Source organism: Amaranthus tricolor, chromosome 2 (genome assembly GCF_026212465.1).
Source record: "Amaranthus tricolor cultivar Red isolate AtriRed21 chromosome 2, ASM2621246v1, whole genome shotgun sequence".
Classification (NCBI taxonomy): domain Eukaryota; kingdom Viridiplantae; phylum Streptophyta; class Magnoliopsida; order Caryophyllales; family Amaranthaceae; genus Amaranthus; species Amaranthus tricolor.
This window is the reverse complement of record NC_080048.1, coordinates 5,890,685-5,918,528: the sequence shown is the minus strand read 5'-3', so window position 1 is coordinate 5,918,528 and position 27,844 is coordinate 5,890,685. Positions and strand designations below refer to the sequence as shown.

The 27,844-nt window shown below is 33.8% G+C and overlaps 3 protein-coding genes across 3 annotated transcripts; all 3 read left to right on the top strand.

Moving 5' to 3' along the window:
• The first annotated feature begins 3,941 nt into the window (after positions 1-3,941).
• On the top strand, positions 3,942-6,525 carry LOC130802452 (probable 6-phosphogluconolactonase 4, chloroplastic). The gene is made up of 3 exons (XM_057666471.1): positions 3,942-4,252; positions 4,342-4,477; positions 5,871-6,525. The coding sequence occupies exons 1-3, from the start codon at positions 4,080-4,082 to the stop codon at positions 6,336-6,338; spliced, it is 777 nt and encodes a 258-aa protein (XP_057522454.1). The 5' UTR covers positions 3,942-4,079; the 3' UTR covers positions 6,339-6,525.
• Positions 6,526-12,703: 6,178 nt separating this feature from the next.
• LOC130805442 (uncharacterized) lies at positions 12,704-13,996 on the top strand. Its single transcript, XM_057670215.1, has 3 exons — positions 12,704-13,021; positions 13,178-13,500; positions 13,612-13,996. Exons 1-3 carry the CDS (start codon positions 12,704-12,706, stop codon positions 13,994-13,996), a joined length of 1,026 nt encoding a protein of 341 aa, XP_057526198.1.
• A 4,438-nt stretch (positions 13,997-18,434) lies between these two features.
• LOC130802442 (probable 6-phosphogluconolactonase 4, chloroplastic) lies at positions 18,435-23,788 on the top strand. Its single transcript, XM_057666464.1, has 3 exons — positions 18,435-18,869; positions 19,007-19,142; positions 23,025-23,788. The coding sequence occupies exons 1-3, from the start codon at positions 18,514-18,516 to the stop codon at positions 23,487-23,489; spliced, it is 957 nt and encodes a 318-aa protein (XP_057522447.1). The 5' UTR covers positions 18,435-18,513; the 3' UTR covers positions 23,490-23,788.
• Positions 23,789-27,844: the final 4,056 nt, after the last annotated feature.

Here is a 27,844-nt window from a genome sequence, read left to right as displayed (position 1 = left end):
TATGTACATATACAAATTAAATTCCTAAATCTAAACTAATTACATTATTTACCAAGAACAGAAATTAGCAAGATACGCGGCAATCTTGTCTTTTAATTGGCGCATTTCCCCATCTCTCAAATGGCGTGTTTCCCTTGGAATGTTGTATAAAATCTATAATATAATATTAAATTAAATTGATACATAAACATTATTAGATTTTACCAATAGTAAATATATAATATTATAATTTAAGAACGTAACAAATACTTACGGCGTCAATATTTTCGACTCCAACCTCCTTCACGGATTGTAAGATATCATCCATGTATTTGAGAGTATAGTAGCCGCAATCAACAGTATTATCAGCTTGTCAAAAGCACTAAGAGAAAATAGATGTTAGTGCCAAAAAAGCTTAAAAACCCATAAAATCGCAACTTAGCACGTAATTTCTAGCATATGACTATTATTTTCAATTCTAAACACTTCAACGCAATAATATATACCAAATAGTGTTGTGTGCCAAGTTTCGTGCAAAACAAACCAAGTTTGAGCTACTTTATGCGCGAAAGTCCAAAAAAAGCTTAAAAACCCATAAAATCGCAACTTAGCACGTAATTTCTAGCATATGACTATTATTTTCAATTCTAACCACTTCAACACAATAATATATACCAAATAGTGTTGTGTGCCAAGTTTCGTGCAAAACAATAATAACATCTTCTTCTTCTTACGATTTTGGTGATCTCGTGGGAGGAACTTTCGATGATGCATGAATACGTGTTTGCACTTAGGAATCCACGTGGATTCCATGTCATCGATACATATTGGGCATGCTTTCTTCCCTTTGTTCTTATACCCAGATAAGTTGCCATATGCCGAAAAATCATTAACGGTGCATAAAAGCATTACACGCAAGGTGAACTCCTTATTAGTATATGCATCAAACAGAAACGCCTTCATCCCACATCTTTCTCAAATTCTCAACGAGAGGTGCAAGATATACATCTATGTCATTGCCAGGTTGTTTAGGACCCGAGATAAGAAGCGAAAGCATAATGTACTTACGCTTCATACACAACCAAGGTGGCAAATTATAGATCACTAACAGTACCGGCCAATAACTATGTTGAGAACTAAGATTGCAGAATGGGTTCATTCCATCCTACACAGTCCGAGCCTTAAATTACGAACCTCATCCCCAAAAGTCTTATAATACTCTTCCACTCCGGAGAATCAGATGGATGTGTGAGCAAGTGACCTTTCTTCACCCTATCTGCATGCCACCTCAAATTTAACACATCTTTCTTTATAGAAAACAAGCGCTTGAATCTAGGTATTATTGGAAGATACCACAATACACTTATTTGTTGCGGGCATGGAAAACCGCAACATATACCACCTTATTTGCTGCGGGCATGCTAAAACCGCAGCATATACTCACTTATTTGCTGCGGGCTTTACTTCAATCGCAGCATTGATATATATTTTTTTTTCAATTTTTTTTTGCTATTAAATGTTGCGTCTAAATAAAACCGTAGCAAATGATTCGCAGCAGATGCGTTTTTTTCCATTAGTGGTCATCTTGTCTCAGTAGAACTTACCCACCCTCATCGTCCTTGATGTACCTAACTATCACGATGTCCCATTTCTTCCGGAACATTGGCCTTTGCAAGCTTGAAAATATGCTTCTCTCCTTTTATATCCAAGTTTTTATAAAAGTCTTCGTAAGCTCGACTGTTTGTCTCAGATACCGCTTTCTTTGCTGTCCGCTTGGCCTCTTTATAAATTTCTTTCTCGCTTATTCAATCTCCCTTTTTCGTGCAAGCCATAAGCTCCTTAATCCTTTGTACTTTTCATTTATCTTCTTCCATACCTTCTTATCCACCACTGCAATTCTTATACACCTTTGGTTTTTTCCTGTTGACACTCCTAGGGTCTCTTTAGCAACTTGTCGAATAGTTTCAGTCATAGTTTATCTTATGAGAAACAATTAGGATGGTAACATCTCTAATAGGATTAACCACTATAAATTTTTCGTTTGTCTTGTCACTTAAAATTTTCTACATTAGAGTTTTGCTAATTATATATTATCTCGCTCTATAGAAAAAAAATAAAAAATGTCAAATCATTTTCTTGTCAAAGAATGTAGAACCAGTGTAACCCTCAATTTAAAAGACTCATAAATGTAAAAAAGACAAATATAAATTATTAAAATGAATTTGAGGTAATTTGTGACGGAGAAAGTGAGACCCTAATAAATATAAATGCTACAAAAACAACTACATGACCTAATAATTGCTTAAACATACTTATTTCGGAGTATAAAAATTTGATATAAATAATTTTTATTTTGAAATGATTCAAACAAGATCTCACTTGACAATATTTTAATTTATATATTTAAAATTAATCACGGTTGATGAATGAATAATGCTACATTTGCAATGTTGCAAGTAATTTAGAACTAAAAAAGTATCAGCAAGTCTTGTAAGAGACCGTCTCACGGTGAGACGGGCTCATACAATCAGCTTAAATTATTTATATTTATGAAAATTTTAATTTCAAACTAAATCTAAACTGTTTTTTTAATATATTTTTTAATAAATTAGAATTAAGTCAAGCCATAGCGAATTGTTTTACGGTGAAACGATTATAATAAATAATTTGTGAAAACGTATCATACAATTAACTAAAAGGATTTGAAAATTTCATCCTTACCAAGATTCACCACATAAAATAATCAAATTATTTAATTGTTATATTTATTAAACTAAACAAGATAAAATTGATTTTATCCTATTACATAACATAAATTATTATATTTCTACCTGAAGAGTCAAAACACTCAATAACACTTAATTTAATAATTCAAATAGAGGGATAGTATATTTTAAAGGGAAAGCAAAAAAATATGTCCATCATCAAATTAGTATAATACAATTATATTTTTAAAAATAATAATAATAGTTACATTATAACATTTTTAACGTAAAAACTTCAATTAGATAACATAACATTTATTTTAAAATCACAATACTTCTGAACCTTAATACTAATAACTCCGTACATTGCTAATAATACTTCTATACTAATTTCATAATAATACTAATACTTCTATACTAATTTCATAATAATAATAATAATAATAATAATAATAATAATAATAATAATAATGATAATAATAATAATAATAATATCTTAATTCTTAAATGAGACGGTTTCATAGTAAGATCATCTCAATTAGGCTGGCCCAATATACATTTTTTCTCATAAAATGCTCACTTATAACATTAAAGTGATTATTTATAATTTTAAAATAATTACTTTTTATAATTTTAGAGTGATCACTTATAACCTTAAAACGATACTTACTATTTTAAAGTAATTAATTAAAGTAATGAGCTAATTATATGGGCTCGTCTCATGGTAAGCAGTCTCATATAAGACGGGTCGATAATAAGTTTACACAAATTCTTGTGAGAAACAGTATCTTCGAGAAACCATCTTTAATTGGGTCAGCCCATTATATATTTTTAAAAATATTGTAAGTAAATATTAAGAATGATGTAAGTAGACATTTAAGATATTAAAAGTATGCATTAAAAATACAGTAAATAAACATTAAGAACAATACTTCCTCCGAACCAATTTAGTTGTCTCATTTCTTTATTTGGCAAAGTCTTTTTAGTTGTCCCATTTCTATTTTTGTCAATCTTTTTTTACCTAAATATTCTTAGTTCACACAAGTAATTACGAATATACCCTCATATCTTACTTACCCAGCTACCCTTCACTACTTACCCTTTTTAATGGATCCCACACCATTTTTAATAACCGTATCCAAGCAAATTGGACATTTAAATTGATTTAGAGGGAATATAAATTAACATTAAAAATACAATGAGTAGATATTTATCTTTGATGGGCTGAACAAGAAATACACTCTCTCAAAAAAAACTAGCTGATAAGCTAGTTTTGTCCGAATGCCCCACGTCACGTACAATGGACTAAATGTAAACAATAAAATTCCACGGGGCTCACAAATTATTTTCCTGTAAATTATCAAAATTCAAGAGCTAGGCATCCTAAGACCAAAAATGTCGGCGATGAAATCGCACGAAGATGGTGTGATTGTGAACATCTTCGAATCGGAAGAGGTTGTTGCGTGCGAATTGGCGAAATACGTCGCCAATTTATCGGAGAAATTTGTCAATGAAAAGGGTAAATTCACTGTAGTTCTTTCTGGAGGCTATCTCATCCACAATATCAGGTTATTCTCGTTCTTCTTTACTGGGTTTAAATTGATTTGTTCAAGAAAAATTGATTGATGGGTGTTTTTGTTTGTTGAAATTGATTAAGGAAATTATTAGAGCCGCCATATAAGGATTCTGTCGATTGGTCGAAATGGCATGTTTTCTGGGTTGATGAAAGGTGTGTTCCCAGAGATCATGATGATAGTAACTATAAGCTTGCTTTAGATGGTTTTATTTCTAAGGTATGAATAATTTTTAACTAATCTAGCATTTTTTTAAAATTTTTGATTTTATTATTACTATATTTTTGTTAAATTGTCCATGCCAATGAATTCTTGTTGAATTTGATAACTATAACTTCCGAGTATATAACATATTTAGAAATTATAGCTGTTAAATTATATTTGATTTATTGTGATGTCAATATAAAATGTGGTAAATATGGTGTGTACACTTTATTAGTCAAAGGGTACACATTATCTCTAGTTCATCAATGTGGAACAAATCATCCCTAACACCCGCTCGCATGCTAACCATCATCAAGTTCACGTTAGTGGGATTGCCATTCTTTAAGGATCTACCATTTATTTTATAATCGAATCTTTGACTCTGATACCATGTTAAATTGTATTCGATTTATACCGAGTGTCAACACGTAATCGGGAAAATACGCGAGGTGTACCCTTCATAAGCCAATTACATATCCAAAAACTGTATGACAATGATATGTAAAACCTCAATGACTAATAAAGTGTGCACATTATCTTTAATTTTAATTGATTGTTGTGGGACAACAACCTATGTCAACTTAAGCTTTTGGCTGTAGCCCCACTTTATTAATAGCTATCTATTCAACTGAGTACAGTTTAGTGAGATAGTCATAGTAAATAACGGTTATTTGTGAGGTAACAAATCACCCTTATATAGTAGGATTTGATAAGGGGAGAGTTTGTTATTTTAATTTATCTTTTTTGGTTGTTTATTTTATTAGGGAAATTCCACATAGTAGCATTGAACTTTCATGAAACGCCAGTGGTAGCACTTTTGTAAGATTTTTCCACATGGTAGCATCCAATTTATGCCTTATCTAACTGTTGCAGCATTTTCCGTTAAACTGTTATCAATTTCCGTTTAATTCATCATTTTGATATTTCTACCCTAAATCATTTTTATGCTCTCAAATGTTTAATTCACAATTTTGACGTTTAATTCACCCGATTAAGAGTGTTGATGAATTAAACGGTAAATTAAATGTTAAAATGGTGAATTAAACATTTAAGAGCATCAAAATGGTTTTGGGGAAATTATAAAGACAACAATCAACACTTAATTAGGGTAGAAACGTCAAAATGGTAAATTAAACGGAAATTAACAAGAATTTAACGGAAAATGCTATGGGAGTTAAATAAGGCATAAACTGGCTATCATGTGGAAAATCTTACAAAAGCGCTACCACTAGCGTTTCATAAAAGTTCGATGCTAACATGTGGAATTTCCCATTCTATTATTATTCTTTTTGTCTTTTTATGGTGATTTACAAATCACAGTGATTGATTAGGATTTTTGTGGTTTAGTATCATTGTGTTCATATACTTTCATGTTTGAGAATTACATTAATCCTCTGTATTTTGTCAGGTACCTATCTTGCTAGACCAAGTTTATGGCATCAATGATACACTCCCAGACCCCGAAGCACAAGCTGAAGATTATGAAAAATGTCTAAGAAAACTAGTCCAAAACAATGTGATTGCAACATCAACAACCACAGGTTTCCCAAAATTCGACCTTATGCTTTTGGGCATGGGTCCAGACGGGCATGTAGCGTCTTTGTTTCCTGGTCATCCTCTTCTCAAGGAAGACGAGAAGTGGGTGACCTTCATAATGGACTCGCCAAAACCACCTCCACAGCGCATTACTTTCACCTTTCCGGTGATCAATTCGTCTGCGTACATTGCTATGACAGTGGTCGGAAATGGTGAGGTCAATGCAGTGAAGAAGGTGCTTGGCGATACCAATATATGTGAGATTCTGCCTGCTGGAAGAGTGTCGCCTGAGGAGGAGATGACTTGGTTTCTAGACACGGAATCAACTTCGTTGTTGTAATATTGTAGTTGTGACTATGTATGTTTGTTAAGGATAACTTAATTAGGGAGGCTCTATTATTACTCTCTAGTGAATAAACTTGCTCTGTGTAATAATGATTATGAGATTTGGTGTACTATGAAACAGGTATAAATTAATAAAAGTGAATTAATTGGTATTTATGGGAAAGTGTAGAAATGTGATGATGAAATGAAAAATAAGTTAAATGCGTAGAAGATAACTAAAAAAAGAACGTGGTCATAACAGCAAAAGTTGAGAAAATTTAATGAAGCTAACTTAAAACAAATAGTAGGACAAATTAAATAGTAGGACAAATTTTGTTACATAGAGGGAGTTATTGCGTTTTGGCACATTTCAAATAATAATACCAAATAAATATATATATATATATATATATATATATATATATATATATATATATATATATATATATATATATATATATATATATATATATAGGATCAAATAAGAAGGATGAGAATGATTTTCGTTTGATTTTATTTTGTTATTATATATACAAAAAAGGATTACTGATATCCTCGTAGGTTCCTGTCATCCCGCTCCTCCCGTTTCTTTTATTAGTTTTCTTGTCCTCTTTTATTCTGTAGGTAGGTCTACTTATTTTCTTTTATAGGTCTTTTCTCCCATGTAGGTACGTCTTCGTATCTTTCTCAAGCCGGGGGACTCCTTTGGCCGCGCTCTCCTCCATAGGTTTGAGTTGCCGCCATCCTCCCCTCCCCAGACCCTGTCAATAGTTTTCTATGAGCGGGATTTATTGGATTTGATGATGATGATATACAAAAAAGGATATTATATTATAATGTAAGAACATTCTAAAAATTTATGTCATAGTTATTTTTCTGTGTAAAATAGTTACTTTTACAATTATATGTTTTTGGCTCAATGACCATAGATTTTTTTATTTTAGTGAAATAAAAGGTGTAGAGTTCTTTTTAGCCATTTCATTTTCAACACCTTTCTCATTGGATCCCATATATATATATATATATATATATATATATATATATATATATATATATATATATATATATATATATATATATATGTAAAATATGTGTGTGTTGGTTCTTGAGTAATAGATTAAAAACATGTCAAAGAATTGTTACATCGTTAAATGAGGGTTAATATATGAACCCACCACCGATAAGGATGCAAACGGGGCGGGTATTGGCGTTACCATCCCCATCCCCATCTGGTAAATCAATCCCATCTCCATCCCCATCCCCGCGGCGGGTATAATTTTTTTCCCCGTCCCCGCCCCGATGGGTTTGTACCTAATACCATCCCCATCCCCATCCCCATCTGGGTATCCATCCCCGTCTAATACCCATTTTACCCGCCCCACCACCCGTCAAATCCCCGCTTAATACCCATCTGTGTCACATATTTATTTTCAAATCCCCGTCTAATCATCACTTAATATCGCCTACCTCTACACAACTCGTAATGAATATAAACAAATTTTATTGAGAAAAAAGGATAAAAAATAGAAAAAACATGATTATAAACCTTACTCTAAAAAATATGATCTTAGACCTTATGAAGTAGTATTCATGGCTGAATCACATTATGTTTTTATTAACACTCATTAATTCAACTAAATGAACCGCTAATAATATCAGAATAATGAAATATTATTGACGAAACCAGAGATCCGATCATATTACAAAACAAATATTTTACCAAAAACCTTGTGAGCAAATGAAGCATCATGAAAAAATGAAATTAATAACACTATAATCACCCACAATACATAAATTTATATCCAAACTTAATTATAGGCATCAGTAACCATCAGTATACAAATATTACACAAATTAAAAACTGAAGATCACATCTAGTTGAAGACCACAATACTGAAGATCAGTATACAAGTATCCAAACTGAAGATCACACAATATAATCCTTTTAATCCATCTACCTTCACACTTAAAATCACATCAAACATTCAGAAGTTAGCATGATAATCCATCTCAATAATCCATCAAACATTAGATCACATCAAACATAAAAACTGAAAAGATCTAAATAATCCATCTCAATGAAATTGGCTTGATAAAATAAACAAGAAAATCAAAAAATGGAGAAAAGACAGAGACGATGAGTCGATGACAATCAAAAACTGAAAGAAACTTACCTAATGACTGGAGTGCTCTGGAGTTTAAACAATAAAATCAAAAACTGAAGAAAAGACAGAGACGATGAGTCGATGACAATCAAAAACTGAAAGAAACTTACCCAATGACGGGAGTGCTCTGGACTTTTTCAAGATGACGGGCTGACGGCAGCAAGAATACAAGATTGAAGAAGATGGGAGTGTTTCAAGAAGAAGAAGAAGATGGGAGTGCAGCAGTGAAGTGAAGACTGAAGATTCAGAAGAAGCAAATGATGGGTTGAGTATTGACGGCCAGCATTCAACATTCATATTGATGGTTTCAAAGGCCCAAAGTATTTAGGGTTTTGAAACTTTTTTTTTAAAAGAAATATAAAAAAGGGGTTTTAAAAGTTTTTAAAAAATTTTGAAAATAATTCAAGGTTTTCAGAAATTTGAAAAATAATTTAGGGTATTCCAATTCTCAAAATTTGTACATTTTGTGAGGCGGGGCAGGGCGGGGCGGGGCGGGGCAGGGATGGGGCGGGTATCACCTAAAACCCATCCCCATCCCCATCCCCGCGGTGGGTATGAATTTTATACCCATACCCGCCCCATGACCCATCAAACCGGGACCCATCTCCGCCCCGATGGGGCGGGGATTGGGCGGGTCTTCTATTAAACCCGCCCCGCCTGCATCCCTAGGTCCACCGACTATTAAGGCTCTAACGACAGAATTCCAAGGGCTAAGTTTTGGGCAGTTCAAGTGAACAATATGGTTCCAATTCAGTTCCAACGAAGTTTGTGATTCGATTCCCCCCATACCTATTTTGGTTCACCCGATTCCACTAAAACGTCCAGTTTAGTTCCCCCTAAACCGGATCCGGCTCGAATCTTGTCAGCGTTCTATGATTCTGTCAGCTGAGATTTTAGAACATTTTTGGAACCGCAATTGGACTGGTACAAAATGTGACCCATAAGGTTCCGATTCGAGACTGTTCTTTAATGATTCGAGACTAGTTCAACTCTGGGACAAGTTAAGGTGGCATATTTGGTGAAGTTAGATTACTACTTGTAGGCGCATGCCGTTTGATTTGGGGACTACTCTAATTAATTATTTTTTAAAATATTATCTAAAATAATTTAATCTTCTCATGGTTATAATAATTTCACATATTAACCATGAATAATTTAAATTTTAAGATGTATTTACAAAGTAAATCCGGTAACCGAATGATTTGCTACAGCAAGTTTTATTTTCTGATTTTTTTAATATTTAAATTTTTTCATGTAAATTTTCAAGATTTTTTTCTAATTTTATATTAATTTTCAATTTAATTTTTTGGTAAATAACCTACTATAGCAGGCATCTAGTTACCTGGGTTTATTCTTGGTAAATATCTTTTTAAGCTGAGATTATTCATGGTTAATCAATAAGTGAGATTATTATAGGAAAACGCCAAAACTTGGTCGAGACCGTCTTAAATTGAGACCAAGAGTGGGTCAGCCCAATTCGCCCGTCTAACAACATTACACGTTTTCCCTTGTTTTTTCCATTTTCTGAACATTTATCAATTTTGACCATAAAAGGTATCAATTTTGACCTTTAAGATATTAATTTCAATATAAAGTAATACTTAAACATATCAATTAAAGTAAAAAATTTCAATTTGAACCTATAAGTGATCAATTTTGACGTTAAACTGATCAATTTCTACCTAAATATGGTTTTTGTTTCATAATTTTTAGAACAAAGTTATATAAAATGGTATTATTCTATTATTCTATGGGTGAATTTCTAATAACAAATAAATGGTAAATAAAACTATGAATAATAGTGTTAAAACTATTAACATATTAAATTTGAACTAAATGCTATACAATATATCTATACAATTTGAATACTTATTTTTAAAACGATAATTGAAGATTAAAAGTTCAAAATTGAGTTAGATTATAAAACATCATTATCAAATTATAAATTTGACAATTAACATATTCAAACTAAAACCTATACAAAATCTTTATAGATTTTGAAATACTTATTTTGAAAATGATAATTAAAGCTTATACGTTCAAAATTGAGTTACATCATAAAACATCAATTATCAATTTATGTCAATTGTCAATTTATGTGTCATAATTTAACTATTAACATATTCAATTTGAACTCTTTACAAATATATATAAACATGTTATGGAAAAGATAATATCACTATTATATATATATATATATATATATATATATATATATATATATATATATATATATATATATATATATATATATATATATATATATATATATATATATATATATATATATATATATATATATATATATATATATATATATATATATATATATATATATATATATATATATATATATATATATATATATATATATATATATATACATATATATATATATATATATACATATATATATATATATATACATATATATATATATATATACATATATATATATATATATACATATATATATATATATATATATATATATATATATATATATATATATATATATATATATATATATATATATATATATATATATATATTACTCAAAAATTTAATACTTATGATAGAAACTTCCTTTATTCTCAATTTCATTTTTACATTTCTAATCCAACCAAATAAAAAACTAGAAATTAATGGTTTTCTAAATATTTCACCATTTGACTTAAAAAGTAATAACATATTTAAGTCATTTAGAATAAATTCATAGAGATATAAGGAGTACTCAAATAACATTTTTCCGGAATAGAAAATATGTATTATTTTGTGCCACGAAATCTGGCCAATTTTCTTTTGTTTGTCTCACTAAATTTTACATCAATATATTTGTCATGGTATCATTTATCTAATTTACTTATTTATTTTAAATTATTAATGTCATTTTACCTTAATGACCTTTGACTCCCCATATCGACTTTGACTTTCATTCAATGGGCCTTTGTCTGATTTCTCTCCTCCCTTGAATGGCCCATGAATTAGTAACCTTTCAATGCCTTAACTACCTTCCCGTAAAGCAACTCCCCACTCTCCCTCATTCCATGGCTGTCCTTCTTCCAAGGTTGGTAACTTCCCACTTCCCCTTAAATGCATGGTAATCCTTCTTCCATGGGAACTAACTGCCCATGTCTCCCATGATCTTCAACTTCCACTCTCTGATGTAACTTCCTCCTTGAGCATTATAAAAAGGGACAGCCATCAGAGAGGAGAGGACATCTAAAAAATAATCTACAAGAGCCTTACTTATTCTCTACTTCCTTTTCAACTCCACTAGCCAACCAAAATTCAGTAACATCAACCGCAATATCTCGCATTCAGTTTATAATCACTCACTACATATTATCATATCTACGTTCTAACTTGAGCGTCGGAGGGGTTTTCCGGAAGATCACCCCCCGGACAAGGCTAACGTGTTGTTTCGCAGGAATTCAAGTCGCTTCTTTCCACGAGTCGCTCCTCTTGATCACACTTCCACCTATCTCCAGGTATTTTAAGTGTCTTTCGCACTTCCTCGTTTCATCACCGAAACAGTTTGGCGCCGTCTGTGGGGAAAGAATAAAAAGTCATGGCTCCTAAGAGAAATCCAACACGAACCGCAACCATGCATAGCACAGATACAGACACTTCCGCAGGTCACGCTAATAATCAAGCCGTGACTCGTCGTGATCTGGACATGCTAGCACGCAACCTCACTGCCGCCTTCTCCGAACAACTCCGCGTCGTCATAAATAATAACCCTGCTCAGCAACGAGTATTGGAAGACATGGCGGAGCAAATAAAGAATCTACAGGAACGAATCAAACCCCATAACGAGATACCGAAATCCCATGAATCTCAGGATAGGAACTCGGGGATGTCACGTTCCAGCAGAAGAAATAAGAAAAGAAGGGAGAGATCGAGGACACATACAAGCCTCAACAAAAGCGAATCCCAAAACGGGGAATCCAAAACCGCCTCTCGAGATGCCCGTACTTACCTGGAAAACAAGAAGCAGAGGGCGTTCGAAAGTGTCCAATCATTGGTGGACAAAAGGAGGGAAGAAAGGAAGAAAGCGCAACTCACGGGATCTAGCCATCCCACCGGCCCTGTCATAATGCCGCGGAATGAGGCCGGCAAGAGTAGCCTTCCCGAAGATCTTATGCCAATAATCTCTCCGCTGGCTTCGGAGATACTGAATACTCCCAACCCCGGGAAAATAAAGATCCCAAATATGGCGGCCTTCGATGGAACATCCTGCCCCGAAGAACACTTGATGGCATACAAAAACTTGATGTTGCTATACACCACCAACCCAGCATTGTGGTGCAAATTCTTTCCAACTACTCTCACAGGAGTAGCCTTGACGTGGTACACCTCTCTTCCAGGGAGAAGTATCCACACCTTTGCCCAATTAGAGAGCAAATTCCTGGGTCACTTTGTGGCATCCAAAAGGCAAGAGAAATCAAACTTCCATTTGCTTAGCATAACGCAACTGGAAGGGGAATCCATATCATCGTATCTGAGGAAATTCCACGAGGCAGTGTTGGAGGTAACGGATTTGGAAGAATCAGTCGCCTTAAACGCCCTAATCAACGGAATGAAGGCTCAAAGGCTCAAGTTCCAGTTGGTCGAGAGTCAAGTGAAGACATACGCGGAGGCCATGAAGCAGTGTCAAAGCTACGTCACGGCCTCCGAGATATGTCAGGCACATGACCCAAAAAGGCGAAAGTCTGAAAAGAAAGATGTCGCATCCTCCCATCAATCTTTATGGAACAGAGAGGAGCATTCGTCAAGGAGGGACAAGAATTACATGCCGCGTCGTCCAGAGCTCCCGTCAGACATGGGACCACCACGATCCCGGCACGTATATATCGCGGAAGGGGAGTCCAGGACACGGAATTTGCTAGACGGAGGTAACGACCCGATGTTCAATCGAAACAGGAAGGACATTTTCTTCGCTGTTCGAGATAAGTTGCCAGCTCCACCTCCTACTATCACTCCTTCCGATAGACGCAACTACAATCTGTGGTGTGATTACCACAAAGAGCACGGCCATACTTTGGCCCAATGCCGCGAACTCAAATGTATCCTACATCAATTGGCTGATGAAGGAAAACTGTCGAGGTTCATTAACCGAAGGGACTATGACGCAAGAGGAGAAGCGGAAAGAAGGCAGTGGAATCAAAGACGCGGATCCCCCAAGAGGGATGAGGCAAGGCGTGAAAGTTCCAACACACAAGGAACTATCAACGTAATTTTCGGAGGATACACTGAAGAATATCCTACCATTCGATCCGCGAAGGATAGCGTCCATACTCTGCTGAAAGAACCTCTAAAAACCGTATCAAAGGGACCGATCATGAGATTTGATGCCACTACTTTCCAACTGTTGCAACAACCACACACTGATGCTTTAGTGGTTACCATCAAGATTGGGCAAATGATGGTGAGGCGAGTATTGGTGGATACCGGAAGCACAGCCGATCTTATAATGATGGAATGCCTAAGAAAAATGAAGTTCTAAGAAAAGCACCTGCAACCCCTTGATAAACCTTTGATTGGGTTTGGAGGAAACCAGGTCATTCCAATGGGAACAATCATACTCCCTGTGCGAGTAGGGGAAAGAAGCGGAAGCAGAACAATGCCCGTGCGATTCACGGTGGTGGATCTAACATTTCCCTACAACGCCATCATGGGACTCCCACTCATCAACAAGATCAAAGCGGCAATCTTCCCTCATCAACTCCTCCTACAATTCGAGCAGGACGACGGACAAGTAGGCATCCTCAAGGGAGACCAGGTAATGGCCCGCCAATGCCTCATCAACACCATGAAACGAGGAACTTCCGTCATCCCTTCTAAAAGAAGAAGGGGAGAAAAGTCTCCTTCCGTCATGAGTATAGATGGACAATAGCCCTCATTCATCAATCTCAATTTCAACTAAAAGCAGCGTTAGTCGAATTAGACAATAGCTCTCATTCATCAGTTACAATCTTTTGTCCGTCACAATTTCAATTTCAATATAGCAGAAGTTTCAACAATTCATTCATCATCCAACGTCAAATTCCAAAGTTTCCAATTATTCTGTGTTATATTCTACTTTCTCGTAATTATCTAGTCTTCAAAATGTAGAGTTGTCGGACGTACTCGACATCCGTTTACACAGCCTTAAGTTATCAAGTATCAAACGCCCACTAAACTTCCTTATTGCAAATCTTGTTAAAATCATCGTTTTCTATAAACTCGGCAGAAATCAGCGGCATTTGTGAATCGTTTTCTAGTCTTGAATTCATTTGCTAACGGAAGCGTTCACCACACATCCGCGGAAGTATTCTATTTTCCACAAACTGCCCGACAAATGCAAAAAGTAGTTCAGGCAATAGCACTTCGAGAATATAGCACTTCGAGAATATTGGTTGTGTCTGCAGAATCTATAAGTCGGACTCTATATATGACCAACTTTCTTGCAATTTTTCTAAGTTATGAAGATTCCACAATGAGTTCATGCAGGTATTATTTATTCCGCGGCAATGTTCTATATAGCTGAGTTCACTTGCCTTGGTGTTGCCCTACAATTCCTATAAGGCATGAAAAATTATTGTGAAAGATGTCCGTGTCATCGATAAGTCGGACCCCAAAGAGAGGGTCAATATGCATAATTTTTCCAAGTATTTATTTAGTTGTATCCGTGGAGTCGATAAGTCGGATTCCGATTAGAATGGAAATATAGACAATTTTTCTAAGTACCTATACACTTGAATGTTTCCGGGGAGTCGATAAGTCGGACTCCCAAGGTATGTGAAGATGTCGATATTTTCTCTAAGTTATCAGGCTTCCTCATGAAGCCGGAGGATCGATAAGTCAGACCCTAATTTAGTCCCCAAAAGGTAAAAACGTTGGGAAAAATCTAAGTATAAGGATTGTTCATTCTACCATCTGACTTATAGATGTGGCGGATCTTTTGCCGCGTCACTCGGGATAGCCGCAGAATCAAAATGAAGCCGCGTCATCCTCCTCAATGTTACAAACCCCTACATGATCAGCTTCCAATTTTTTAAAGTTCCAATAAATCCATACTCATTGTGGAAGGTGTCCGTATGGTCGATGAGTCGAACTCCCAAGTGCCCCCAAAAATTTTGTGATATATTCTAAGTATGGAAGGATTTTCGTATTGTCCGTATGGGTGAAGACGCTACATTCATTCCGCGGCATAAAAAGTATTTGCTCATTCCGCGTCATAGAAAGGTAAGGGGCTTGTTAAGACGAGAAAAATTGCGAGTATTTTTATTGTTCCGCGATGTCGATAAGTCGGACACCGAAAGTGTATGAAAATATTGATAATTTCTCTAAGTTATCAAATTTCCTATCGACGCCGTAGAGTCGATAAGTCGGACCCAAAATTACACTCCAAGGGAAATATAAAAATTCTAAGTATGGAGATTACCCATTCTACCGTCCGACTTATAAAACTGGTGAATCCTTATTCCGCGTCATCCAAGATAGCCGCGGAATACAACAAGGACGCATCATCCTTCTTAGCGTCATGAGCAACTTCAAATTTTTCAAAGATTCTTATCAATCCGTGAAATCAATAAGTCGGACCCCCAGGTGCTCCCAATCATTTTTGAAATATTCCAAGTATGGAAGAATTTTCATGTTGAAGGCATAGTTAGTACGCGTCATGGTTAAATCGAAGGCGCGGAAATATTCTGAGATGAAGTCCAAGCCGCGTCGTCAAATTCTCACGTGATTTATTACTCTAGCTGAGACGAACTTATTCCGCGACATATTATCCTCCTAAAATTCCACGGCACATAAAAGCAAGGAAGATTTAACGATAAGGTTGCTATCTTGTCCATGGGGTCAACAAGTCGGACCCCCCTTTGGTAAGCAAACTCTAAAAAATATTCTAAGTCATTAAATTTCCATGGTATATGGGTAGTGTAGCTGAAAGTATCAAAATAAAAAAAAAATGTCGCGTGAAATGCTTCATAGATGGTAAGGTGTCTCAGTTGGTTTGATGTGCTGCACTCTATCCCAGAGGTCGTGGGATCAAACCCTCCTATTTGCATTTTGCTGCTAGCTAACTAAGTATACTCCGCGGCTTGAGTTATTCTTTTCGCTTTCCCCTTGGATATATATATATATATATAAAAATAATAATAATAATAATAAATAAAATAAAATAAAAAATAAATAAATAAATAAATTTAGTGTGATCCGCATAGTAGACAAGTCGGACCCCCTTTGGGGGTGATCTTGTCTCAGAAAATTCTAAGTATGAAAACTCCCGCGGCATTAAAGTATCATAGGCTGGGCTGGAACTATCAAATTATAAAAATCCGCGATATGCATTGCTATATAAGTAGAAGGTTGTCTCACTTGGTTTCAAGTACTGCACGTTGTATTGGAGGACGCGGGATCAAGCCCTCATCTCTACATTTTTGCTGCCTGGTGATATAAGACAGCTGGGCTACCTCACGGCACGCTACAAGCCGCGAACTTCGGGCGATTTATTCCGGGATGTCAGGTAAAGATTCTTCGTGTTAGTCGACAAGTCGGACCCCATTGTGTGGGTCCAAACTCGAAAATATTCTAAGTACTGAAAATAGTCACGTCATCCAAGTATTCAAAGCTAGGCGGGAAGCATCAATTTAATTAATAGTCCGTGCAAGTTATTACATAATAGCAAGGATGTCTCAGTTGGTCTCAGGTGCTGTCCGCGGTACTAAGGGTTGCAGGATCAAACCTCCATAACTACATTTTTGCTGATTGTGTGATACGGATGAAGGGAGCTATTCCGCGGCATACGTCAAGCCGCGGCTCGGTTGGCATTACTCTTTCCTCTCTAATTCGGAGCGTTTTTCACGATGACTTTGAAAAGGTCCTAACTTTTTCGTTATAACTCGGAATTCGACATGTGAACAGTCGATTTGAAGGTTACGAACCCAATTTTCGGAATCCGCCCAAAGATCTACCGAATTGCGAACATATTCATCTTCTTGAGGGTTCAAGCGCTCTCCCATATCATATCCCCTCATCAATGCCAAAGTGTTTTGGTAGACGCTTATTGTTTCCGCATAAAAGGAAGATATTTCAAGTCGCTGGGGCTCTCTCCTCACATCATCCTTCATGCGTGGGGCTAAATGTCATGGTATCATTTATCTAATTTACTTATTTATTTTAAATTATTAATGTCATTTTACTTTAATGACCTTTGACTCCCCATATTGACTTTGACTTTCATTCAATGGGCCTTTGTCTGATTTCTCTCCTCCCTTGAATGGCCCATGAATTAGTAACCTTTCAATGCCTTAACTACCTTCCCGTAAAGCAACTCCCCACTCTCCCTCATTCCATGGCTGTCCTTCTTCCAAGGTTGGTAACTTCCCACTTCCCCTTAAATGCATGGTAATCCTTCTTCCATGGGAACTAACTGCCTATGTCTCCCATGATCTTTAACTCCCACTCTTTGATGTAACTTCCTCCTTGAGCATTATAAAAAGGGACAGCCATCAGAGAGGATAGGACATCTAAAAAATAATCTACAAGAGCCTTACTTATTCTCTACTTCCTTTTCAACTCCACTAGCCAACCAAAATTCAGTAACATCAACCGCAATATCTCGCATTCTGTTTATAATCACTCACTACATATTATCATATCTACGTTCTAACTTGAGCGTCGGAGGGGTTTTCCGGGAGATCACCCCCGGACAAGGCTAACGTGTTGTTTCGCAGGAATTCAAGTCGCTTCTTTCCACGAGTCGCTCCTCTTGATCACACTTCCACCTATCTCCAGGTATTTTAAGTGTCTTTCGCACTTCCTCGTTTCATCACCGAAACAATATTAATTAACTTTTTCATTCAATTTATACATTTCTCCTGGTATCCTAGAATATTTATCTTCTTAGGCTTTATTTTTGTTTTTATTGAATATTTGTTGGGCAAATTTAGTGGGACAGAATAATATTCATATGTTCATTCTACCTGGTAACCAACCACTACCCCGTACAGGCGCAAAGCCGCATAAACTGGAAAAATGGTATCTTCATTTCATTACATCTCCCACACTATTCCAACTAAATCCCCACGAATTACAAACCAATGTCCCATCTTTTCCCTCAAAACCCCTAATTTATCTTTTTCTAAATCTTCATTCTGTACTCTCAGATTAAACCAAGTATTTACGTTTCCCAATCACTCTCTAAAATCAAAATTTAGATCTAAAGCTTCAATGGCAGATGTAAACTCCAAAAATGTGAATATCTTCGAGTCCGAAGAACAAGTAGCAATTGAATTGGCAAATTACACTGCTATTTTATCAAACAAGTTTATTAAAGAAAGGGGTGCTTTTACTGTTGTTGTTTCTGGGGGTTCTCTCATAAAGTCTCTTAGGTACTTTGACTTTTTCATTTTCTGGGTTTTGTTTTTAATTGATGTTTTACTGTATCTTTTTAGTTCTTGTTTGACATATTTCATTTTTTATGATATTTTGATGTTTTATTTGATGGGTATTTTTTTGTTGAAAATAGGAAATTGGTAGAACCACCATATGTGGATTCGATTGATTGGTCGAGATGGCATATGTTTTGGGTTGATGAAAGGGTTGTTCCTAAGGATCACCCAGAAAGCAACTATAAACTTGCTTATGATGGTTTCTTGTCAAAGGTACCAATAATTTTTTTTGTTGGGAGTTTCAATTTTATGTGTATTTGTGTAATAAAGCTATGAACTTTGCTAACATGTTGGTACTAAAATAGATTGTGTTGTATGATTTGTTTGAGTAATGTGCTTAAGTGCTTACCATCATCATCATCATACCCGGTATGCCGCCTATAGAAAAACTATGATCAGGGTATGGGGAGGGAAGGAAGGCGGCAACTCATACCCATAAAGTAGAGCACGGCCAAAGAGTCTCTCAACTCGAGAAAGATGCTTAAGTGCTTACCAGGATCACTATATTAGATTGTAATGTAGAAATTGTTTTTGTATATAAAAACTTCCTGAACAATTGACCAATTTAAGTTTGCTCTTTGTTGTATAAGGGTTGGAAGAATTATGTATCAAATTCTTAGTAAGATTACTCTAATTAAAATTTAGAGGTATGATTCTATGTTATGACTAATGATATTTGGATTCTTTGGGATATCCTACTTTAAGATTAATGGTGGAGGCCTAGAAGAAGAGGGAGAGAAGGAGATAGGGTGATATGAAGGAAAATTATCCTAGAAGTTTATTTGGAAAATGGGAACGACATGTTTTCAACTTTCAAGTATCAACATAAGCTAGAGCTAGATATTTAATCACTAGGATACTATGGTACAACTTTTCCCCCGAGTAGGGACAGGAAATGAGCAAAATTTTCCACATTTGAAGAGATTTAGTTCTTAACAAAATTAAAGGGCTTAATCTTTTCGAATCCTTTCCCCTCCCTGCCAAAATTAGATGTATCCAAAGAAAAGAAATCATATCCCTCCAAATTTACCCCTTACTTTCCCTTTAACTCCCTCAAATCTCTATCTATACAAAGTGTGAAGGAAGAGTCTTGGTATGTCAGTTGTGTTGTAGTCTTGTAGATGCTATATCCATTTTTTAATATTGAGTTAAAGGACTAAACTCTCAAAGTGGAATTAGGATATGGTTTTTACAAAATAACTATGATAGCTTTTGGCTTAACAGTATATCAAATACTTCCTTCGTTTTCATTTATTCTTCCCATTTACTTTTTTAGCGGATCTCAACACAAACTTAAAAGTCAAATGATTTTAACTGTAAAATTTAAAAATTCTAAAAATTTGATATTTAGAAAGTATATATCGAGACAAATCCAACAAGATCTCACATGAATATGTTTTTTCATATAGATCGATGATAAATCATAGTCAAAGTTTGACACTAAAATTCGTAAATTTTATTTGAGAAGAACATATGAAAACGGAGGGGGTACTAAGTATGTTAGCCTAACTAATTCAAAAGCCAAAAGTTACTATAATACACTACATATGCAACACTCTTATCACTTATGTTAAACCACTAAAAGCTACTCCAAAAGTTGTGTGCACTTGCTAATGAGATTTTTAATTAGTGATTGGTATGAGAAATATTTTGTTGGTTAGGCATGTTTTGAGGTATATGAGAAATGTTTCCGCTTGTAGATGTGCACTTGCTAATGGGTGACCACTCTTGCATATTATTTCATGTCACTTTACGAATGTTTGGAAATGGGGTATGGTTTATATGCAATTTTACAAAGAAAAATTTGTTAATAATAATCTCAACTATGTTTCTTTTGCTTAAAATAACCCCTAGTATTGGTTAACTCAAAATAATCCGTACTATTAGAGTAATCTTCTCATAATAATCCAAAGTATGTTTTTTACTAAAAAAAATTAGAAGTATTTTGAGAAGATAAAGAGAACTTCATATAATTATGAGAATGTATACTAGTAGTTGGGATATTTTAAGTTAATCAATATTAGGGATTATTTTGAGGGAATTGGTCATTGTTAAAATTTACTTTTCCAAATTTTTCTTCTATAAATATTGGGTGGGATGTGTTGGTGCTAGTAGATCTTTGATTATGTTTGATATTTGATAATCGTTATAGTGGTGCATTTGTAATATTCTATTTTTAGTGTAGTATGGAAACAAGACCTTCTCAAAGCCTCTAGTATGATGGATGTTGTCAAAATTCTTACCATAGTGCCTTTTTGCCTTAAATTGGACATACTTGGCACTGATAACTTTTCTTGTGCCGAAGGTAGAGCAAAAAGTAACATACCTGAGTTTGTGTTTCCGTTACAATCGAATTGATCAAGAACTTAGATGGAATTGAAATTGTGAGGGAATGAGAAAGAAGGAAATTTGTATGAGAGAATGTGAGAGCAGGGATTCATTTACATTTATTGTATGACAATTTGTTTTTGGAATAGAAATGGGAAGAAATGATTCAAAGTGATACGTTTTCCTTCCTACTTTATTTCAAAATCTTACATTATCAAGATGTGGAAGGAAAATAAAGCACCTTAGGGTTTAGGACAACAATAATGGTATTGATATTATTATTATTTTGAAAGGGTGTGAAATTAATGAGCCCATGCTCTATTCTCATCAAGTTTTTTTGGTAAAAACGTACGTACAAGTGAGAAAGAGGAAGTGGAGAAATGAGAGCTCCTAGCAAATAGATGTTATAGGCCTGTATAATAAATTGTGAACCATTTCCTGATGAGTGCTAACTTAAGCCCATTATATCCTATTAAATTTCTTTTTGCTAAGTATAAATGTAGATCTCAATCTCTTGTAGAGTAGAGCCTAATCCATAAAATTTTTCATCTTCAACCACGGGTTTCAGAACTCCATCTTCATCTTTTTCGGAACTTAATTAATGTTTCACTGCTCCTTCATTTTTGAAATACTCTCATATACTGGGTAAGGGGGTATCTTGAGGATTTCAATATTAGTTAATTATATATTATGTTCTAGAAGAAGATAAACATGGGGAAGGGTAAAACAAGCATAAATAGGAAAGGGGGAAACGAGAAAGGCATTAGAAATCTGTATACACAATCAGTGAGATCGTACTCATTCCTAAGAGGGAAACAAGCAATTCGAATGCTTGTATCATCTTCACATTTTCTATCTTAATTGTAATCTTTGAATTACATTTATATATCCTTTCTATTCTGATATTATACGCCATTACTGTTTTTCTCACTACTTTGTTACATTTTCTGCATTCTATTAATATTCATGGCAGAATTAGTCTATTACATTTTGTTATCAAAAGAAAATGTTTCCTCTTTAGTTATTTAGGTTTAGGTTCAATACAACATTGTTTTCTTCTTCTTCTTTTCAAATACAATAACAACTATAAACATTACTATTTACTATTTGCTCCACTACTTTCTCTCGTGCTGAGCGTGACATTTAAGCGTTCCTTTTTCTTCCCTTTTTTTTCCTCCCAATCTTTCTATCCATAGTCTTGGCACACAAATCATTACTCACTTTGCCCCTTTTTAGTAGGTGATCCGTGGTCAATTCTCTGGTGTTAGTTGCAAGAGGGTCAACACCTTGATTTTGGAAATTTTGATTGAGAGGCCGACGTGAGAAAATTTTTATTGACATGGTTTTCTTTTTCTAGGTGATAAGCCTGGCATGAAATGTCTGAACTTGGTTAGGTCACACTCTAGATGAGACTGTTATACCGGGTTCAATGCGATTAAGCAATCAGCCGATATTGTAGATATGTATTGCTGCTTATAATGTTTATGATTTGGTGTTGCCTTTCCCTGGGGAGGAGTGGGGGTTGTTCGTGTAGGCCAATTGGTCATGTAATAGCCGCACATCAATCTGAAGCTCAGTTTCCTGGCTGTTCTGGTAGGAAATATTTACTTGTACGCAAGTTGAGGAAGATTACGTAATATTGACCTTGTCATCTTTGTTGCTTTGACCCGTTAACTGTATTATTTACCCATACTTAGAATTTTTGACAGTGACATTGTGGATGAAGAGACGGAATCGGCTTTGCTCATAGTTTTTTTTTTTTCTCAGGTACCTATTCCCCCAGGGAATGTCTATGCCATTAACGATTCACTCACTGCTGAAGGTGCAGCCGATGATTATGAAACCGCTCTCAAACAACTAGTAAAGACCAATATTCTAGCAACATCTCCGACCAGCAACTTCCCGAAATTTGATGTCATGCTCCTCGGTATGGGCCCCGACGGACACGTGGCTTCTTTATTCCCAGGTCATCCTCTAGTCAACGAGAATGAAAGATGGGTGACCTTCATTAAGGACTCTCCAAAACCACCACCCGAGAGAATCACGTTCACATTCCCCGTTATCAATTCCTCAGCCAACATTGCTCTTGTAGTTTGCGGGAGTGGGAAAGCTGCGGTTGTGAAGACGGCATTGAGCGGAAATCAGAGCTCTGACTTACTACCTGTTCAAATGGTTTCGCCTGAAGGGGATCTGAATTGGTTTCTGGACAAGGAAGCAGCTGGAATGTTGTAGATCTTGACATGTCTTTCGATATGCTAGAAGTAGGTACCTTGGGCCTTGTAAGGCCTTGTTTGTTAAAGAACTAGTTTCGCGGGAATAAATTGTTGTGCAATCGGGCTCTGTATTAACTATGTTGGCGTAGATTTTTCATTTTCTCGAGTACACTAGCTCGTACGGTTACGACTCCCTATTAGGAATGGGAAATGGGCTTGTACTTTAAATCTTGGTTCTAAATAAGTTGTAAGAGATTCTAAAACTATTATCATGTTCTCATTAAGCCAACCATGTTCACAATAATACACATTACACAACATGAATTTTTATCTTCAATAAAATTTTCTCATTAATGTTCCCTCAAATACTCCCATCTTCAAAAGAAAACTAGCTAATTGTTACTTAATTAATCCATAATTAATGATGTAAATTGATTGAGTTTAAGACAATCAAAAAATTATTGTCATTTGGTGTATAAAAAAAGTAATGATCTAATAAAGTTGCTTAAGAGTCAATCATAAAGTTGAAATACTCCTTTCATTTCTAAAACTTTATCCATTTTTTTAAGTGGCTTTTGGAGCGGATTTCAAGCATTAATATCTTAAAAATATTTTAAATAAAATTTTAAATATTATAGATAAAAATTGTATATATTTAAATCTTACAAGAATTTATAAACTTTTTAAGATGAGGGTAGTATTTCATCCATTCCAAAATACTTGCACCAAACACAATTTTGCATATTAATGCGTTTGTCGGATCGTTTATATCTAGAGTTATCCATAACTAAAAGTTATAAAAATTAGATATTATGAAAATATGCAACGAAACGAGTAAAATAAGATCCCGCATGGCTATGTTTTTTTCTCGTATAATAACTAAAATATGTAAATTACCATAAAATAATGAATAGTGCAAATGTTGGTTCAGTAATATGAAACGGAGGAGATATAAAGCATGTGGTTAAACCTTCCTAGAAATTGGAAAAGAGGGAAGCAATGAAGAAGATAAGAAGGAACATATCCTAAAAAAAGTATTGTTTGTTTAGGAAGAAGAAGAGGAATCCGTGACGCCGATTTGTTGTTGATTAGAATCACATGCTATTATTCATTGCTTGATTCTTCTCTTTCTTTCAAAGATTTTCTGATTTTAGCTCCACCTCATTTGAACCTAAGGTCATCTTGGATGTCAAAGGCGGACCCACAAAGGGGTACCAGATTTTATGATCCTACCAAAATAAAAAATATCAAATTTCTAATAAAAATTTGAAAGTTAAGTGAAAACTTCTACTAAAAAAATTCAAATCATTCATAGTAAAATAATATAAAAGTGTGAAGTACTCAATATTCAACTTCTGCCTTAATTAGTATGAAATATTCATAATTAGATATTTGAGTTTGCCTCAATTCAATTTGGATATGGGCAGATAGCTATATCTATTTGCGACTCGTAATAAAATAAATAATAATAATAATAATAATAATATCAGAGACTAACTTTTTGTATTTATAAGGGTGTTGCTCGACTCTGCACCAACTTCTTGTAAAGTCTTTTATAGGAAATGAAATAGCTTATAATAATAATAATAATAATAATAATAATAATAATGAGTTTTAGTGTAGTACTATTAGAAAAATCACTTAAGGGTGTAGAATGATTGTTGAAATTGAGGGTGTACAATATTTCTTATTCTTTTAATTTCCAGATCTATAGATTTTAGATTTTTTTTAGCTTATTAAAAGTATAAAATAATAATAGTATTATTTTTTTTATGTTAAACGTCCCTTTATAATTGTTATTTTAGTTGGATATAGCTATATATTTACTTTATGGAGGAGCGTAATCTGGTCAATGAATGGACTAATTTTTGCATCATCATCTTTTAAGCAAAACAATGACAAATTCCATGATAACTTGGCGTCTGCTAGAAGTAAAGAGATGCTTTTACCAAGGAACAAATAAGCTTATTATAGAAGTGTATAATCTTAATCTAAAAGATATGCACTTTTTTTTTTTCTTAAAAAAAGCTCCACATATATAAAATATGTAGTGGATTTTAAATAATTTTTGTGCAGTAATTTCTATAGAAAATGAATAATTAAATAAATTTTGAAAGACTAAGCTGTATTGATAAGTACTTAAACTTTTTTGTGGAGTTGGTCATTGGTCGACTGATTAAAAAAGTGATGGATCTATAATATTATTTAAATTTGAGTTTATTTATAGCTAATCAAAATTAGTATTATAATGAGAATATTAGTAAAAGGTTGAATATTCACGATAATTTAAATATATTTCACTACAAAAACTTCTATGATTAACTACCATGGTTATGGTTAATTTGGTTGGTGGTTTTCATTATGTAAATTACCGATCAATCACCCACCAAATATAGTAGTTGATATGTAATTGGTGAAGAAATTAAGAAAACTTGAGGTTATTTGTTTGTATCTAAATACCATTGAAAATTCAACTTTATAGGAAATAAATATTTAATTAATGTTTTTAACACATATTTAGAAGATAAAATATATCCATATGAGATCTCGTTAGATTCGTCTTAATGTATACTTTTTCATTATGTATTTTTATAATTTTTTATTATGTGTATTTAGAGATATTAAAGTTTAAAAATTTACATTGAAAACAGTGCAAAAAGAAATGAAGGGAGTATATTACAAGAGTTGACTTCTTATGACAAAATAGATAAAGTGATATTTTATGGGAAAGTGAAAAAAAAATATGTGAATGTGAAAATAAAAAAAGTAAGTTAAATTTATATATGAAAATAAAAGAAAAATGGTGAATTATGAGACAAACTTGATATGATAAATCAAAAAAAGTGACAAATTTAATGAAATGGAAATGCAATAAATTCAACAAATTTTTATACTCCTTTACACAATAAAGTGAAAGAAAGAACAAAAAAATGATGTTGTCGAGATGAGATGAAGAAAAGGACAAAGCAAACATATTATTGTTGAAGCATTTTATGAAAAAAGCTTGAGAAAGTTGGTTGTAATTTAACATGATGCATGCCAGAATCCATTACGACATGCCCTTTCTCTTTCACGTTTCAATTATTATTATGATTGTTTCCTTCCTTTATTATCATCCTTAATTATTTATATATACTTTTATTATATTCATTGTGGATTATGTAGTCTAATTTCTGATTAATGTATTTCATAAAGTTTCAATTTTAAGATCTTAACCAGGTACTCAGTATTTAAGAATCCGATTATATTACTCTATCTTAATTTTACTTATATTATTATTTTATAATATAATAATATTGTCACGAAAATATACATTTTTATGTGAAAAAAGATAAAAAAAACAAACTCAACAAATAATAGAATCACAAAATAGTTTAGTTTTTCGTGGATCTAACGAAAAACTTTATGAGGATAGTAATGGAAAATTTTTAGCGATAAGGGCATAAGGCTCCTTATTTCTAATCTCGCCCCTAGGCTATAGAAAGTTTAAAGAGGGACCTGCTTTCCATATATAGATGTGCCATTATTTTATTGGTAATTTTCTTATCTCTTTGCTATGTGAGAATTTCTCTTTTGGAGGAATCGCTAGGTAGTAATTAGTAAACTAGTAATGAATTGGGAAGAAGGAATTATTTTACTCCAACCAGCTTATTGGCTCCTCAATGCATTATAGTACTTATCCTTGAACATTGGATCTTCTTTATTTATTTAAAATGCAGAAAATATATCAATGTTTTGTAAAGTAGAAAGTTGATTAGGTAGATTTGCTAAAACAACACTTGTGGCGTTTTAAAATTAAAAGTAGGGTTTTAAGAAATTTCTACTTGTTTTTCAACAAATAATATTCCAGTAATTACCAAATATGCTATAAAATTACTGAACAATAATAATATACACAATTAATTAGATGGTTACGACTGTACAATCACAAACTCACAACCACCGACAACTAAAACATGGCAACTTATACGGCTAACAAACTAACAATTATCCCTACAACTAGCAAGCTTTGTCATATATTCTCTTAATAAGGTAATAAATAACGATCACAATGATTATAAAATGGAGGAAGTATTTACTAGCTAGGATTACTTGTACTTTTGAATTTAGATCGTATAACCTAAAATTTTTTTACATATTTAAATTATATGGTGCGAAGTAATTAAAAAAATGATGCACATCTTCAATAGAGAAAAAAGAGAGAAATTTTGCTCCATTCACTTCCATTTTGTTCAACAAATGGGGACAAAACCCTACCTATTTTTCATGAAATTGCGATACGAGAAATTACATTTTTACTCCATCTCATAAAATTTACTTTATTTTCTTTTTTTATACATCACATTAAATTTATCTCATTTTTATTTATGATTA